The sequence below is a fragment of the Erpetoichthys calabaricus genome, chromosome 2 (assembly GCF_900747795.2).
Source record: "Erpetoichthys calabaricus chromosome 2, fErpCal1.3, whole genome shotgun sequence".
In the NCBI taxonomy this organism is placed as follows: domain Eukaryota; kingdom Metazoa; phylum Chordata; class Cladistia; order Polypteriformes; family Polypteridae; genus Erpetoichthys; species Erpetoichthys calabaricus.
In genome coordinates this window covers 309,340,427-309,359,368 of record NC_041395.2, presented here as the reverse complement: position 1 = coordinate 309,359,368, position 18,942 = coordinate 309,340,427, and the positions used below count along the sequence as shown (strand labels likewise).

The 18,942-nt window shown below is 40.1% G+C and overlaps 2 protein-coding genes across 3 annotated transcripts in view; both read right to left on the bottom strand.

Annotated features, from left to right (window-relative positions):
- atp5md (ATP synthase membrane subunit k) overlaps positions 1–18,942 on the bottom strand; it is a 550,207-nt gene that overhangs the window by 110,093 nt on the left and 421,172 nt on the right. The gene's annotated exons all lie outside the window — the stretch shown is intronic.
- Positions 1–18,942, bottom strand: part of LOC114647245 (RING finger protein 122-like) — a 55,420-nt gene that overhangs the window by 1,228 nt on the left and 35,250 nt on the right. Inside the window, exons 4-5 of one of the 2 annotated variants that reach the window (XM_051922207.1) lie at positions 16,689–16,730; positions 10,271–10,350 (exon numbers count right to left, since the gene is read on the bottom strand). In XM_051922207.1, the coding sequence (XP_051778167.1) occupies positions 10,271–10,350; positions 16,689–16,730 (122 nt within the window). Of the gene's footprint in view, positions 1–10,270; positions 10,354–16,688; positions 16,731–18,942 lie in introns of both variants that reach the window. The other variant, XM_051922206.1, reaches the window with a different exon arrangement.

Below are 18,942 nucleotides of genomic sequence, written 5' to 3'. Positions count from 1 at the left end.
TATAATAATCAATAATATGCCGTACCGTGATCTTGACTGCCGGGACTCTCGGGAGAATAGACTGTATTAACAATAATTATATTTCATTTAGTCCTATCCATAAAAAATAAATAAATAGAAACCATTGTTCTAATACGATATTGAAGACGCACTGTTTTGTCTTTCGGTGAGATTTGGAGTCATCTTTCAGTATTAACGGCAAGCTGTGCAATGGACTCCACATAAAAGAAAGTGGTAGGAGTGATCAGAGAAATAGAGAACTGAAGGTAGAAAGATAAAGTCGTACACGGGGCTGCTGGAAAGGCTGCCACTCGCAGCGGCACTGGAGTTATTTCGACTAAGACTAAGAAAAGTTAATATCATTTTTGTCCAACTATGTATAATCTAAATGTATCCTCAAACTCAGTGCTTAGAAAAAAGGATTTAACTCCAACCCAGCATAATTTCAGATTAACGTATCACTTACGAAACGTGAAGTCCATTTTTTATTGAGTTTTGCGTGTCAACGTCAATGATGCCGGCACACTTGCATTTGTTCAAATAAGCCAAAAAAATTTTGTGCCCGATTTTCATTTTTTACTTGCCGTCTGATGCTTCTTATTTCAATCGGCCAGCACTGACGAATTCCACCTGCTCCCGGATGTAGTTTGGTCCTCTGGAGTTGCCAAGAAAACTCTCAACAACATCCTTGAACGTGTAAGCAGTCACACGGGGAAGACTACGAGTTTTCGTGGAAATGAATCAAATCCGAAAGAAATGAAGCCCTGCTAGAATGGTGTCCCATATCACCGTGAAGCGGTCCTGTGCCGCTAAGATTCACACCGTCGAAGAGACGGTGATTTGTTTATTGATTTCGGTGGAGATTCCAGGGGTGCACCCAGCCTTGGCCCGACCCGCACACACTCACAAGCAGAGACAACAAATAAAACAATTAAACAAAACAGAACTACACGCTAAACCAGGGGTGTCGAACTCCAGGCCTCGAGTGCCACAGAGGCTGCAGGTTTTCATTCTTACCATCTTCTTTATTAGTGACCCGTTTTTGCTGCTGATTACTTCTTTTAATTGACGTGACTCAGGCCCCTTAGTTGTTTCTGTTTCCTTAATTAGCAGCCAAACAATAACGAGACACAAAACAAGGTGCCACATGACCAGCTCCCCTGTGCCCATCACACAATATCTGAAGTTAAAGAGAGGTGATGGTCTCAGTAAGGTTGATCTCTCAGGTCACCATAACATTGTGACGGTGCTCTTAGAAAGGACAGAATAACAAACAGTTCTGGAAATGTCTGCTGTGGCAGAATGAGAGCAGCAACAAGCCATGGAATTAAATAACGGGTTTAATTAACAGCAAGAATTGGCTTCTCATTAAGAAAGTGATTGGAGTGAAATTGGTTGGAGTTTGAAGCCCCAGTTTAGCTGCTCATCTGTTGGCTCGTTTCACATCTCATTTCTGCTTGGCTGTCATTTAATGAAGAAAGGAATCAATTCAGAGGGTTGAACTCTTCTAACAGGGCTAGTAAAGTGATGGGGAAAAAGTTCATTAGCAGTGAAAACTGGGCACTGATTAGGAAAAGGGTTACAATGAAAACCTGCAGCCACTGCGGCCCTCCAGGACTGGAGTTCGACACCCCTGTGCTAAACAATCCCACACCAGTCCGCTTACAGCGATGTACAAGAAACACAAACAAACCACAGCAATAACCACTCAAGACAATGTCCTTATACAGTCCGGCACAGCAAGAGCAGGTGAAATGATATGGTGGGAAGATGAGAATCCCGAGAACAGCTTCTGTACAAAATGAATGAAACAGTCCTACCGGTAGTCAGTTTCCAGGAGTGCCCCTTTTGAAGACGGACGACAATTAATCCACCATATAACACGACAGGCAGGCACGAGACAGGCCAGTCATCTAACGTGAAATGATCCAGGGCACAATCGACTTTTCACACAACACGGTGGACAGGATACACAAAACACCGATCTCTCTTTAGCTCCATCAGGCCTCCCTTTTAAACTTTCCCGCTGGCCTCTTTTGTCCCCAGCAGCCCCTACTTCCATTCCTGTCATCCTATGCAGGTAACCCCATGGGCTGCTGGGAAGTGAAGTTCTCCCCACGGTAGCACTGCTACAGCCGTATGCCACTTTCATGTACGTTATTTGCAATCAAATAAACGTTGGCTTTTAAGCACTTGATTCATTCTTTTCCCATATATTGAAGTATTAGGGTGTTGTAACGTGTTCACTGTAATCAATCTTGCCAACATCTCGCCTGAAGAAGGGGCCTGAGTTGCCTCGAAAGCCTGCATATTGAAATCTTTTTAGTTAGCCAATAAAAGGTGTCATTTTGCTTGGCTTTTCTCTACATTCATAATGGCTAACACGGTACAACACCCTAGTACCCTTGGGATTAATAAAGTATCTATCTATCTATCTAAAGGGGGTCATTTTGCTTGATGTTTCTCCCCATATATTGTATATACAGTATATTTACATCCTTGAACACCTTCCATGTGATTTCTTTCTCCAGCACCAGACAATCTTTGAACTGCTTTATCACTGATGACGTGTCTCGTTTGTGGCCTCCCTTAATCTTGGCATCCGTTATTCATGGAACCATCTGTCACCTATATTGAAGTTGTTCACCTGCCTTGTTCATCGCTTCATAATTTATTTATTTTTTTTACCAGTCTCAAGTTTTATATGAAGAGGGGCAAAAATATCTTTATTGGGTTGACAAGTGGTCCACGTGCCACATTACTCTGCCCTTTTAAATGTAATAAGACTCTTTAGCATGGCTGTCCCATTCACAAATGAAGCAACAGGACGCGATAGATCCGAGCGGTAGCATTACTTTTAGATCACCACAGATGTCCCAGCTCTAGTTGTTATACTGTGTATGTATCCCAATACAGTGAGATAAAAATCACAAAAAGAAGCGATTGCAATAAAACAGTAAGTGATAAGAAAACATGAAGATGATCAGCAAGCCAGAATTCATAATATGCCCCAAAGCGTTTGCTGTCTAATGTCTTCTGCATTACTGCATATTTTTAACAGCAGATGTTTCCAGACTGCCGTTTAATAAATTAAAGTTACATAAAAGGCAACCTGAATGAACAAATTCCAGATATCTGCTTGCTTTATTAAAGAACACTACAGAATATTCCACAGTTGAACCCTTGAACCCAACAGCTGGAGGCCACCTTTAAGGCATTTCCTGTAATGATTCATGCGTCTCTCACTGGAATCCTAACCCCCTTCTCTGTGCAGACCTGCTGCAGCTCTGTGACGTTTGTGGATTTCAGACATGAGCTTCCCAAATGGTTGTTTCAGCCAAAGGTCGTCAGCAGGAGATTGCGTTTCACTGATTTGCTACAATTTTATGAGAAGGCATCAAAAGCATTTGATCAGAAAGGCACATATGATACCCTGAAAACCTTTAATAAGACCCCTCACGAGAAGCTGCTAACCACACCGTAGACCGCCAGTGTGAGCTCAATCAGCTAAACCACAGAGAGCAATTAACGGGGGTCTCTCAGGAATTACTGTCATGGCTTTTTAATTTATATAAATCATCCTGATAAAAATGTACGTAATGAGCCGCACTGCTGGAAAGCCTAGAGTCAGTGAAGGCTGTACAAATGGACCTGGGCTGACATGGCTGATGAAGTTTAATGATAAATAAATGTACATTTTACAGATAGGATTGCTCACTGGGGAGACGTAATGGACTCAAAGCTGCCCTCCTCCATGCACCGCATCTACAGTGACTCTCCCTCGAAGAATCCTCAGCTACACAGAACTTATTTTTTCTTCTGTTCAGTTCCATTCAATTTATTCTTATTACCCTCAATTAGGAGAACACTGCACAGTTTATAAATGAAGTATGTTTAAAACACCACAGAAAACCGAGTATGTAGAGAAGCTTCTTCTGATTAATTACGTTTCTAAATATTAATAATTAAATGAAAGAGTATATAATAATCTAAAGTAATTCAATGTGATCTTGACCAGCAGGTCTTTGGGCCTTTTCTGGGTCCCTCCAACAAACAATCACTACAAGCAGGCATCAATGACTACGTGATAAAATGCAACAACATTTAAATGGTTCTACAGAGAACAAGAAGACATCCAGATCCTGCTGCAGCTTAGCCAGGCCTCAAAATGAATTTTTAGCAGACGATAGGATATTTGACCCATACAAACAAATAAGAGGACTTTAATGTGTGTTTATAAAGAATGAGAGAAGGAGTAGAGAGAACTTTATTTGTCCCAGTGGGGAAATTTAGATTTTTACAGAAGCTCAAGAAATATTGCAACAAACACCCAACCTTGAACACACATAAAGAGCTACAAAAAAGAACATCATGTTTGAGTTGGCTAAAGACATGAGAACAGTCACAGAGGATCATTATACAGGCATATTGCTGTTGGAGCAAAGGAGCCCCCGTAGTGTCTTGACACACTTCTGCTGAATAATTTGTTGGCTGAAAGTCCTTAGTGTTATTGTGTCAGACAGAGGATGTGCAGCATTGTTCATAATGGCCATTAGTTTTGTCTTCATTTCCTCCGTTTCTGCCTCCAGCTATAAATGCAATTCCTGCAATCCCACCCTGAATCTTAAGCCAGGCAAGCCTTCCCAAGCGATAATACAATCAACACCAGGCCAGAAAGGTTGTAGGAGATTCTTATTATGCAGTGCAGTGTTCACTTTTGTCAAGATGTTACAGGGCCCATAAAGGCAATGCATTCTCGATTGTTGCAAAAACACTTAAGGATCATTCAGGTGCATTTGGCCCAATGTGAGGTGGACACTTCTGCAACTGAGCAATGGTTTCAACTTTCTTCTACAAATAATGGGTCCCATTTTTCACTAATGTTTTTCTGATGGTGGAACTAGGAAAATTAGCCAGAGAGAGTGATAGATAGATAGATAGATAGATAAAGATACTTTATTAATCCCCAAGGGGAAATTCACAGAGTGACGACTGTGGCTAAGGTGCTGGGCTATAAAACAAAAGTTTGTTGGTTAAATCCTCCTCTTGAATCCCCATCTAACTGAGAGTAGGTCATTAAGCTGACCGGGGTGACATTATAGAAATTAGGGAGGTCACTACTTGAGTAATGTAAAGCTTGTTGTGATGATTAATTACATCTTGCCTGAAGAAGGGGCCGGAGTTGCTCGAAAGCTTGCATATTGTAATCTTTCTTAGTTAGCCAATAAAACGTGTCATTTTATTTGACTTCTCACTGCACGATTAATTGAGTAATCTATTCAAACACTGAGTGACTAATAACAAAGCATATCATTTCAAGGTATCCAAAAAAGTTTTCCTGGAAAAAGATAAGACTAGGAAACCTTAACATGAGTTCATGAAAAGTATAAACATTTAATCAGCATTTTACTTTATTCAAAAAGTATGTGGAGACTTTTTTTTTCTATTGTATTGAATTTATTAAAAGCAAGTAACATTCCATACAATCATGTCAAATTTGACAAAGCTAAATTCAATTAAACCACCACCCATGAGAAAGAGAGGAAGGCCAACAGCCAGAGTAAAACTTTAAGAGTAGAAAAGAAGAGGAGGGAATCCTTTTCCTCAATATACATATAGACTTTCAAGCTCTTCCGATGAAAATGGTGTCCTCTCGTCTCAGTTGCATTTACCCGATTTCACTATTGAGAGTTATAACGCAAGGCTAATTGAAAAAAAAATGCATAAAACCATTAATTTACTTCTGCTGTATTTAGAACTTTCTATGACCCTTCTTTGTCTTCACAGTTTTTTAAGATGGCACTGCAGAGCCAAATATGACTGGGTAGAAAGGGAAATGAAGTTTATCCTGTGTAACTGACAGACTTCTTGTGATTGAGTGCAGGTCAGCTTTAGCTTTTCATACATTCAGCTGCTTGTTTTCACTTCAAAGTGATGGATGCCATTCTCCAATCAAATATCTTAAATCTGACTTCAGCTTGTCAGCTTTTGAAACAGCCTAAAATGAAGGCACTAGGAGTATAAGGAGCAGTCAGCAGTTTGCCAAAGAACGTTTAGTTATTGCGTTACTAAGCAAATATGCTGCTGTTTTACATAGAGCATTACTACAAAAAGCTTACAGTCATATGAAAAAGTCTGGGAACCCCTCTTAATTCTTTGGATTTTTGTTCATCATTGGCTGAGCTTTCAAAGTAGCAACTTCCTTTTAATATATGACATGCCGCCTTATGGAAACAGTAGAATTTCAGCAGTGACATTAAGTTTATTGGATTAACAGAAAATATGCAATATGCATCATAACAGAATTAGGTGCATAAATGTGGGCATCCCAACAGAGATATGACATCAATACTTAGTTGAGCCTCCTTTTGCAAATATAACAGCCTCTAGCCACCTCCTATAGCCTTTGATGAGTGTCTGGATGGAGGTATTTTTCACCATTCTTCCATACAAAATCTCTAGTCAGGGGACTGTGACGGCCCTTCCAGAACATTGTACTTCTCCCTCTGCATGAATGCCTTTGTAGATTTCAAACTGTGTTTTGGGTCATTGTCATGTTGGAATATCCAACCCCTGCGTAACTTCAACTTTGTGACTGATGCTTGAACATTATCCTGAAGAATTTGTTGATATTAGCTTGAATTCATCCGACCCTCGACTTTAACAAGGGCCCATGTCCCTAAACTAGCCACACAGCCCTACAGCATGATAATAAGAATAATAATAATAATAAATTCATTACATTTATATAGCGCTTTTCTCAGTACTCAAAGCGCTATCCACACAGGGAGGAACCGGGAAGCGAACCCACAATCTTCCACAGTCTCCTTACTGCAAAGCAGCAGCACTACCACTGCACCACCTGTGAGGACATGATGGAACCTCCACCAAATCTGACAGTAGGTAGCAGGTGTTTTTCATTGAATGTGGTGTTCTTCCACCATGCAAGTGCTTTTTGTTATGACCAATTAACTCAATTTTTGTGTCATCAGTCCAAAGCACTTTGTTCCAAAATGAATCTGGCTTGTCTAAATGAACATTTGCATACAACAAGCGACTCTGTTTGTGGCGTGAGTGCAGAAAGGGCTTCTTTCTCAGCACCCAGCCATACAGATGTTCTTTGTGCATATTGCGCTGAATTGTAGAACGATATACAGATACACCATCTGCAGCAAGATGTTCTTGCAGGTCTTTGGAGGTGATCTGTTTGTTGTCTGTAACCATTCTCACAATCCTGCACATATGCCGCTCCTGTATTTTTCTTGGCCTTGCAGACCTGCTGGGTTTAACAGCAACTGTGCCTGTGGCCTTCCATTTCCTGATTACATTCCTTACAGTTGAAACTGACAGTTTAAACCTCTGAGATAGCTTTTTGTAGCCTTTCCCTAAACCATGAGACTTAACAATCTTTGTTTTCAGATCTTTTGAGATCCCATGCTGTCACTCATCAGAGGAGAGTCAAAGGGAAGCACAACTTACAATTGACCACCTTAACCCCTTCACCGCCCTCTGCCGGATATATCCGGCACCGCTGTTTTAATGCTAACGCCATACTGCCGGAATTATCCGGCACATTTGCCTGTGGTTATATGAATGCCTGGCAAGTAGTATAACTGACGGTTTGGCGTGGGTATTATTACTACGTTGTATTTCGACAAGTCTGTGGTTGTTTTGGCCGGTCATGTGACGTGATTCGCATGTAACAGCTGTGAATATGGCGAAACGTAAACTGACTTCAAGTGAGGCTTTGCAGGCGATTTTGGACAGTTCTGATCATGATTGTAGCAGTTCTGAAGAAGATTTTAGTGACAGTGATGAGCAGCAACGTGCGCTGCATGATATTGTGAATGAAGACGCATCGGATGACGGCGCTGAGTGGGTGTATCCCCAGCATCTCAGCTGGGCTGCTGCCCGTGGTGAACTACCTTTTCTGCATTCGTTTGAGGGAACGTGTGGCTTTATTGTTGATGTAAACAATTACACTGCTGAGCAGTTTTATGAGCTGTTTGTGTCACCTGATTTGATTAGACATTTTGTTCATCAGACAAATCTGTATGCAGCACAGTTTATTGAGAAAAATCCCAATTTACCTCCACATTCCCGTGTTCGTGCTTGGTTTGACACTGATGAAAACGAAATGAAAAAATTCATTGAGATTTTGATGTTGATGGGAATAATCAGAAAACCAGATATTGAGATGTACTGGTCTACAGATCCTATGTATGCAACACATATTTTTGCAGCTGTCATGACACGTAACCGATTCTCTTTGCTGCTGAAATTCTTTCATTTGAATGACAACAGAAACGAGCCAGATAAGAAAGATCCAAACCGCGACCGCTTGTTCAAGCTACGTCCTTTGATTGATCATTTATTTGAAGCATTTCAGTTGCCCTACATGCCAGGACCGTCAGTTGCAGTTGATGAAAGTTAATTGTCGTGGAAGGGCCGCTTACAGTTTCGACAGTATCTACCATTGAAAAGGGCACGGTTTGGTATCAAGATGTTTTGCTTAGCTGAGAATTCAGGTTACATTTATAGATTTCGTGTATACACTGGCAACTTGCACAACATTTAGTGGTCAATACTGCTTGAATAAATGTAAAAAATGTAAAAAAAATGTAAAAAAAGTAAAAAAACAAAAATTGTTCAGATTTCGCCTGGCTTGGGGAATATTTAGGGAGTTGGCGGTTAAAGGGTTAAATACCTTCTCTCATGATTGGACACACCTGTCTATGAAGATCAATGCTTAATGAGCTAATCCAACCAATTTGGTGTTGTAAGTAATCAGCATTGAGCAGTCACATGCATTCAAATCAGCAGAATTACAAGGGGACCCACATTTTTGCACAGCCAGTTTTTCACATTTGATTTAATTTCATAAAACTAAATACTGCTTCACTAAAAATCTTTATTCGGAAGACACCCCAGTACTCAGATGTTCCTAGGAAATGAAAGACATACCACTGTTATCTTTTTTGTTGAAAGTCGAGTAAATTATTATGCAGGCTGAGAGGGGTTCCCAAACTTTTTCATATGACTATATTAGCATTTGTATCCTTCAACCTTTCCAGCATGAACAGTGGCTGCAAAGTACTTTGGATAGGTGGCGGTGGCACAGAGCTCTACCACACTGCACTAGAGAAGGAAAACCTTGACAAATGAAGTTATATTTTCTTCCAGTTACTAATATAGAACTAACTGTATGTGCTTCTGATTATTTGACAAATTTTGACTGATGCAGTGTATGAGTGGTGTGTCCTGCCTTATGTCTGTTGATGCTATATTTTCTTCCAGGAAATGAAAGACATACCACTGTTATCTTTTTTGTTGAAAGTCGAGTAAACTATTATGCAGGCTGAGAGGGATTCTCAAACTTTTTCATACGACTGTAAGTACTTAATAGTTTTCAGTTACTAACACATATCTAGGCACCTTCTCCTTCGCAAAATGCACCCCCATCAGCATGTGTGTGGTACTGCAAGAAAAACTGATGGACTGGTATTATTGTTTGACAGAAATCTAACAATATTTATACGTTGGGGAGGTAATTAAGTTGCGTTCACAAGCTATTGGAATCTTCCTGTCTGTTTTGAATGTTGATGAGGTTCATTCATAGCATCACACAACCCAAAAAAAAATCAATTGGGAGCCTGCAGTGGAAAATAATGAGTAGATCAGGTCTTTGTTTATATTTTAAAGAATGAAATGTTAGATAACCATCAACAGACTGGACTTTTTTCCTCATCTTTACAACTGCTTATTTTAGCCTAAGTTTGTCATATCTTTTAAACTAAGAAAATGAAGCACAGCTATATCACAACACAAGAAAATATCTGGAGCTGGCAGATATCCAGTCGATATGATAAACGGACCACGCCAGACGTTAAACAGCACAAGACAACTTCCCACAGTCCACGGTTTGCCACGGCACGCTTTGTGACATCAGGCCAGTCTTGGGTGAAACCCACATGCTTTTCTGCTTTGAGTGCTTTTCTTTTAAAACGAAATGCTTCCAACCCACAGACCATTTCTGATGATTACTTGAAGAGGTAAACTTTAATCGAGATGTTTTTAGTCAATCTGGTAACTTGGTTATGCATGACTCTCATAACAGAAAAAATGTACATGACATCTATGGTCCACAAGTCACTTTTACTAAATAAATATATTTGAGGTGACAAATAATATACTGCATTAGACAGTAGCCTGATTTTAATTGATATTTGATTATTTACAATCAGAATGAAGAGAGCGTTATCATACTCACTTTTTATGAAATGCATGTGAACAAGGACACACTCCAAGCTCTTCCTTTGCTTTGAACTCTTCTAAACACACTGCACACATCTGCTGTAAAAGACATATGTAAAAGAAACATTTGCTTTACTTCTCTTTGCAACATTACTGTAAATTTCCATTAAGGAAGACCCCCGCCCCCCCCATAATGACATGAGACTTTGCTATGCTTCATAAGTGGGTCCGAGTATTAAGATTCCAGAAATCACCTGTTACATTTTAGCTTAAAAAATCATAATGTCATATGATGTATTTCTCAAAAATTGTGGCGTCCACCTTTGTGTAGGTGCCATGGTGGTGTAGAGCTTTGTGCTTCTGCCTCACAGTTCCACAGACTATTATTTTTTATTATTGTTCAAAATACACAAGGACACATTTGAAAACATTAAACAACACACCAAATCAAATACTATAAAAATAACATAAAACAGCCTAAAATCTGATATAAAAATTCTTGAGACACATAAAGATTATTTGAAGTATTTTTTTTAAATAATAAAATCAAATCCTACTCCCTGTTATGTATTGGTAGTGAGCTCCACAGGTTGGGTGCAGCACGGCTAAAAGCTTGCTGTCTCACTGTGGAAAGTCAGAAGGAGCAACAAGAAAGCGAGCATCAGAGGAACCGAGCAAGCGTGAAGGAATATAATCCTTAAGAAAAGCAAGCCCACGTGCAAACTGAGTCTTATTATGGGAGACTCCATTTGTAAGTAGCAGAATCTTAAACTGCTTCTCACTAAATTATAAGTGTATAAAGGATTGAGGAATGTGATCGTTGGTTTTGGTTTAACTCAGTAAATGTGCCTCTGCATTTTAAATCAACTGAAGCCCATTTAGCATCTTGTTAGGAATATGCAACCAAAGAGCACTGCAATAATCTAACCTTGAAGTAATGAACTCATTAATTAATATTTTAGTCAAAGCAAGGAATTTAATTAAGAGAAGATGATACCCAATGTAGAGAATTAATGTCAGATTCAAATTAAAGAGAACTGTCAAGAATCCCACCTAAACGGTTTGCCTTGTTTACAGTGAGGTTTTTGAGAATACTGACAGAGTGGATTTTGAAACTATAACAAGAATTTCTGATTTCATCATCCAAATCTTGATATCATGAAGAAAACAAATCAAGAATGAGAATGGAAGCTCTTCAGAAGGTTTGTATAGTTGGGTATCATGTGGAAAAACAATGAAAGCTGATGCCATAATGCTGCATAATGAACCCCAGAGGAAGAAGACACTGTACACATGAAAAACAAGGACCTAATCCTGACCCCTGAGGAACACCGCGGGTAATAAAGGGAGGTGCATGATCTGTTTTTTCTTTTCAAATGAATAAGCAGTGCTATATATACTTTGATTTTATTTATTTTTGCCAACTTTTCCGAGGTGACATGCAAGTAAGAATTTCATTGTACAATGTACACATGACAATAGACTTGAACTGGACCTAAAGAAAAGAAATGTTGGATTTGGAGCTGCACTTATATCAAGGAGAATAAGAATGCTAAAGTGTTCAGCATCAGCAACACAAATGATATCAGTTGTGATTTTACAAGTGCTGCTTCAATACTCTGTTCAGCACAAAATCCAAACTGATCTTAGCAAGAGATTATTACAGTTCAAATGTGTGAGAAATTGATGAGCAACAACATGCTGTCAAATATTAGATAAAAAAGGAAGATGCCAAATTTGATGGTGTGATAGACAACCCGACCACAGACAGACAGACACTGGATGTCGAATGCCACACAAGCTTTATTAAACTATTTACACTAATGAAACAGTCCTGCACCACACACAGAGCTCCAGCACCAAACACCCTCCAATACAGGCCTTTAAATGTCCGTGGGCCGCCTCTCTTCCTCCTGTCACTGGAGCTTCGTCCACCTCCAGATCCTGACTCTTGCTCCTTGACTGTAGGAAGGCGGCCCCCTTTATAGTCACCCAGACATGCTCCAGGTGCTTGCTGACGTTCTTCCGGCGGCACTTCCTGGTGTGGTGGAAGTGCTGCATGAGCACCCAGAAGTACTCCGGGCGTCGCTGGAAGGTCCTTCCTCCACTTTTATGAGGCTTGGGGCGCCCCATGACAGTAGCCACAGGCCCCCACGGGTTTGAGGCTCCCTGCTAGTCCCCCATGGTCCCCCTTGCTATCCAAGGTGGTTTCCCCCTCGTGGCCCGGGGGACATATAGATCTCCTTCCAGGCGTCCCGGCTGGGTCTACCCTCCAGCCTCCTGCCACAATGGTAATTGCTGAAATCATTAGAACCAACATCAGGATTCTTGATAGTAGGAGCAACAGCAGTAACAGTAAAGGAATCAGGAAAGAATTAATAATAGTAGCAAGAAATGGGTAAGTAAAAGAAGGCAAGGTTTGTGTAAGTTAGTAGGAACTGGATGTGGTGAGTAAGTGGATGAATTCGATTTATAAATCACCTCAGCAAATAGCCCACCATCTTCAAACTGAAAACAAGAGAAACTAACTTGAATAGCAGGAGAAATACACACTCGTCACAACTGACAAGTCTAAACTGACTAGGTGTGAGGATGTGCATGGTAACACTTGGGGCCGTTTTACTTCATCTCGCCTGTTGCAGTAAGGATATGCTCCAGTTTACTGTAAGCCTGAAAATGGAAAATAGGTTTAAAAAAATATGGACTCTAGATAAAACACCAAAGCAGTGTTAATAAGATACTCGAGTCAGAGTCGATCTGAAGCCTGTTAAATTCCAACAACACTGACGTACAATACTATCATCCCTTCACAGCTTGGGAAATGTGCACAAATAGAGATGTGATCTCACTCGCACTCACCAGAGTACAGTTTAGTCATGGAGGTCCACTTTAATTGCAATGCAAGTGTGGACCCTGGGAAATACTAACGGGCACTCATGCAGCACTAAACAAATCCACAGAAGAGACTAATCTCTTTGTGTTACCTCTACATAGTATTTTTGGAATTCCCTTTTAATGCTGAGAGACATTGGTAAAGATTTTTTCTCGTCTATCATTCACAGTAATTTGCCTTAATCGGCGATAGTAGATTTGTGGTATTTAAGTTTGCAAAATGTGTGTTTAAGTTTGTACTTTATTATGTTTTTTAGGCATTCTATGAATATAATTCTATTAGATGCAAGTAACACTAAAATCAATTGTTATGTATCTGAATGTTTTATATTTAAAAAATCTGTAGTGGTATACTGCGGTGGGCTGGCGCCCTGCCCGGGGTTTGTTTCCTGCCTTGCGCCCTGTGTTGGCTGGGATTGGCTCCAGCAGACCCCTGTGACCCTGTAGTTAGGATATAGCGGGTTGGATATAATGGATGGATGTAGTGTTATATACTCAGTATTATGAAATAAAATCTCTATGGCATTTGTCTATATGGTGCTACAACATAATTCAGATGTTGTTCTCAGAAGTTTCAGGTAAGAAAAACAGAAGTTTCGAGGAATGGTTGTTTTACTAATAGGGGCACTGGACAATGGCAACATGTTGCACGTTGACTGGCACATTCAAGTATGAATTTCACATGGGACAATAATGATCCTCATTACTTGTAGGCCGATCGTCTGTGATCAAATAGATCTTGATATGTCAGGCAAGTACAGCATTTTAAGAAAGCTTTCAGACCCCTTCACCTTCTGCATTAATTATTGTGAAGTAAACTTAATTTTAAATGGATAAATTGGCCATTTTTGGCCATAAATCTACATTCAATAAATCATAATGACAAAGTGAAAACATGTTTTCAGAAATTTTTGCAAATTTATTAAAATTATTCATGTAAGTATTCAGAGACTTTACTGTAACACTCCAGACTGTGGTTAGGTGAACGCGGTTTGCTTTAATTATCCTTGAAATGCATCCAGCACTTGACTGGAGTCCACCTGTGGCAAACTGAACTGACTGGACATTGTTTAGAAAGACACACACTTGTGTATATAAGGTCCCACTAGTCTAATACCATCCTGTGGTGATATGGGTCCACAGCTCTTCCTGCAAAGGCCGTTTTGTTTTAAATAATCACCGTGCTCGCGGCTTAGCAAGGGGGGCTGTAGCGTCTCAGGACGATCTGTGGTGTGGGCGTTTGTCACCTAAGTGCACAGGTGAGAGACTACCCACATCCGTGATTGTTCCTGGGGCTAATGTACTGCAGCTGCCATGTCCTCTCTTCATATATAGAGAAGCCCAAGACGGTTAGGGAGGATGAAGAAAAAGAGAACGAGGTGAAAAAAAGAAAGACAGAGGTTACGGGAGGAAGCAAGAGAGAGCGTGCACCGGTACGAGAGAGTGAGCGAGCGAGAGCAGGCTCGCGGCAGCTGAGCAGACAGCCTGGGTGTTAGGCCAACACTCAGGGCGTAGTAGTTGTTGTCGCTCCCGCAGAGTTTGTTTCGGGAAGGACGGTAGTGACCGGGAGACGGGTGACTCTCAGCATGATGCCGCGGATGGTAGCGGGAGTTTGGACATGGGATATGGTGTCCTCCCCGTGAGAGCCTTGACCATGGGAGGAAGTCCCAAGTCGTTGTCTGGAGGAGCCGGCCGGAGCCAAGGATCGGTGAGGCAAGTCTGACAACAGTAGCAGGAGGAGTAGGCAGAAGGTCAGCTGCAATGAGAGCGTCTCGCCTGTTGCAGGGCCCGCATGGGAGAAGCAGGTGAGACACTAACAGGAAAGAAGCACCGGGCTTGTCATTTGTTTTTAAAGACTGCTTCCTGATGAACGTTTTAACCTCGTTTTAAAGGATTGTTTTGTGTATTTTAACCTCCACACGTTTATTTTTATGGATTATTTATTTATTGAAACTTTGAATGAACTGCACAGCACTTTGTTTGAACATTTGATTGTTTTTGATATATTTTAATAAAAGCACTTTGCACATTTGAATCATCCCCTTGCTCAAATGTTATTGCCTCACTGTCTAGCTCATCTTGGTAACATTAACGACGGTGTAGGGTTTAAGGGCTCCCTAACAGAAGATGGGAGCATGGAGCCGAACCCGCATCGTCACACATCCATACGGTAAAGCATCATACTATGTGGGGGCTTCTCAGCAGCAGGGAGAGGGAGACTGGGCAGAATTGAGAGAGGGATGAATGCAGTCAATAGAGGGAGGTCCTTGAAGAAAATCTGCTCCAGAGTGCACATGACCTTAAACTGGGGCAATAGTTGACCTTTCAGCATGGCAGTGACCCAAAGCATACAGCCGAGGCAGGGCTGGAGTGACTTCTGGACAAGTCTCTCAATGTCCTTAAGTGGCCCAGCCAGTCCCCATAGAACATGTGTGGAGAGACCTGGAGATGGCAGTTTACAGACGCTTCTCATCCAGTCTAACGACGTTTGAGAGGATCTGATAGGAAGAATGGGATGGATGGCCCAAATCCAGATATGCAAAGCTTGTACAGACTTACACAAGAAACATCAAAGCTGCAAGTGCTGCCAGACGGGCTTCTACAAACTGCTGAATTAAATTACTCTGAATACTTATATGGATAAGAAGTTTGATTTTTAATACATTTGCAAACCATTCCAAAAACATATTTTCATTTTGTCATTATGAGTTGAGTGCAGATTGTAGAGTGTAGATTGATGGGCATAAATGGCAAATATATCCAAGTCAAATTAATTCTTCACTAGAAAAAGTGTGCAGAAAGTGAAGGGGTTCCTAAATCCACTGTATATGTAGGAAACTTTTTTCTTTTGTTGTGGTTGGTTTTCATTTTCTGCCAATATATATATATTGGCTATACTGTAAATTAATTAACTAAATTAAATTAATTAAATACTTCTGTTAATTAATTAACTACACTGTATGTCTTTGAAATTTGATGATGAAAGCAAAGTCATCAGATGAAAGCAAAGTCAACATGAGGAGAATATGCAGATATTGATGTTGCCCACTGGATTTCCTGTTATTGTCTTGTTGTATACAGTATTAAGGTACGTCTTACTTTATACATTTTTGAAGTAGTCCTTACTTCATATAGTGATTCTAATAATTACAAATTTAAAAAAGTATTAAAAGACAAAGTAAACAACACAGTAAATGAATCAGAAATGTATACAACAATGACTATGACTTACTGAGTCTGTGAAGCTGTTCACCATCAAATTGAACGCAAGTCAAAACAAACTTTAATGCTGAATATGTGAGTGCACTAAAATCACCATTGAAATTCATTAAATCATTTGTTAGTGATGGTCAAGAAGGAACCTTTATATTAGTATGCAAACTAATACACATCATCTTGAAGGCTTATACAATATCTAGTTTGTTTCATGTAACTATATATGAAGCTAAATTAAAATATTAAAGAATATAAATTCAGTATTAATATTCAAAACCGAATCTTACTTGACAACTTATAGTAGGAAGATTTCAAATTATACTTACTCCCAGAAGGCTTAGCTTCTTTCCTGCCCCCTTAAGGACTACCTGTTAAGAGAGAATGCAGGAATAAGTTAACTATACAAGTAAAATGATATTAAGCATATGCAGCTAGCTACTTTAACATTTGATCCTCTTTGCTGTAAAACAATCTATCGGCACCTTCATTTATAAACGTCTCTCCACACCAGTTTTTATTTTAAGCCTAAACTTACACACTTATTAAGACTAACATCAAATAGCTGAATTTGGTTTTAAAGCAAGTAAATTTAGCCTACTGACAGCATGTACCTCGCATGCTAAGAAAAAGAACAAAATGTGCTCTTTGCAGTCTGATGTAAGATCCACAAAAATTGTTTCTGAAATTGTGACAAAATTTTGGAGCCTTGCAGTAAGTAGACCAGGGTTCACATCCCAGGTTCTACGTGTGTGGAATTTGCATGTTCTCCCCATGTCTGCAATGATTTCCTCCCACTGTCCAAAGACATGCAGGTTAGGTGAATTGGTGATGCTAAATTGGCCCGTGTGTGTATTTAGGGTGTTGTTTGCTCTGTGATGGACTGGCGCCGTATATCCAGGGACTGTTCCTACTTGTTCTTGCCTTGTCCCAGCCTCCCCGCCAACCCTGGTCTGGATTAAGATGGCTAGAAAATCAAATGACAGGACATCCATCAATGAATGCATGTGCTGTTCAGTGATACTGAGAAATTTATAATGTTACAAAAAGGAACATGAGTAGGAGTTGAGCCACTGGTTAACATCATGCACTTCTTCCATCAATCCATTGTAAAACTCACTTAATCCAAGCAACCACTGGTGTGACAGTAGTGGGCAGAGGAAGGAGTGGACACTGGACAGGGCACTAGTTCATGAGAAGGACCCACTGCACTTAACTGAAGTAATGAGTTTTGATTTAATGCTTTTCAAATGGGAACTAAAAGACATTAATACATCTCAAATTATAATGCATTAGAAAGCCCAGCCAATCTTTCCACTTAAAGTTGCATAGCTTTGCATATTTATTAGATTAAGTTGCTGTACTGCCGCCACTACCGTACACAGAGAAGTCTAATTTTTTCATGACTTTGACACAGAACTTGAGAGAGATTACATCATCAGTCTGAAAAAAAATATTAATTTCTACTGACTGAATAACCACAACACGCATCCTTTACTAACCAATAACTCAACTACAGGGGAGAATAGTAAAGCTCTAAGGAATAAAGTCCTAAAAAATTTTTTCAATTTTTCCATCTATCTGTTTAATTAGCCTCTTCACCTAGTTAGGGTCTCCAGCAATTGAAGTCTGTCTTTGCATCAACAGACATAAGGCTGGACACACCACTTATACACTGGGTCAGTCAAAATTAGTCAAATAATCAGAAGCACATACAGTTAGTTCTATATTAGTAACTGGAAGAAAATAGAACTTCTTTTGTCAGGGTTTTCCTTCTCTAGTGCAGTGTGGTAGAGCTCTGTGCCACCGCCACCTAGCCAAAGTACTTTGCAGCCACTGTTCATGCTGGAAAGGTTGAAGGATACAAATGCTAATTCAGTCATATGAAAAAGTTTGGGAACCCCTCTCAGCCTGCATAATAATTTACTTTCAACAAAAAAAGATAACAGTGGTACAGTATGTCTTTCATTTCCTAGGAACATCTGAGTACTGGGGTGTTTTCTGAACAAAGATTTTTAGTGAAGCAGTATTTAGTTTTATGAAATTAAATCAAATGTGAAAAACTGGCTGTGATTTGAATGCATGTCACTGCTCAATGCTGATTACTTGCAACACCAAACTGGTTGGATTAGCTCATTAAGCCTTGAACTTCATAGACAGGTGTGTCCAATCATGAGAGAAGGTATTTAAGGTGGTCAATTGCAAGTTGTGCTTCACTTTGACTCTCCTCTGATGAGTGACAGCATGGGATCTCAAAAGATCTGAAAACAAAGACTGTTCAGTCTCATAGTTTAGGGAAAGGCTACAAAAAGCTATCTCAGAGGTTTAAACTGTCAGTTTCAACTGTAAGGAATGGAATCAGGAAATGGAAGGCCACAGGCACAGTTGCTGTTAAATCCAGCATGTCTGGCAGGCCAAGAAAAATACAGGAGCGGCATATGGGCAGGATTGTGAGAATGGTTACAGACAACCCACAGATCACCTCCAAAGACCTGCAAGAACATCTTACTGCAGATGGTGTATCTGTACATCGTTCTACAATTCAGCACAATTTGCACAAAGAACATCTGTATGGCAGGGTGA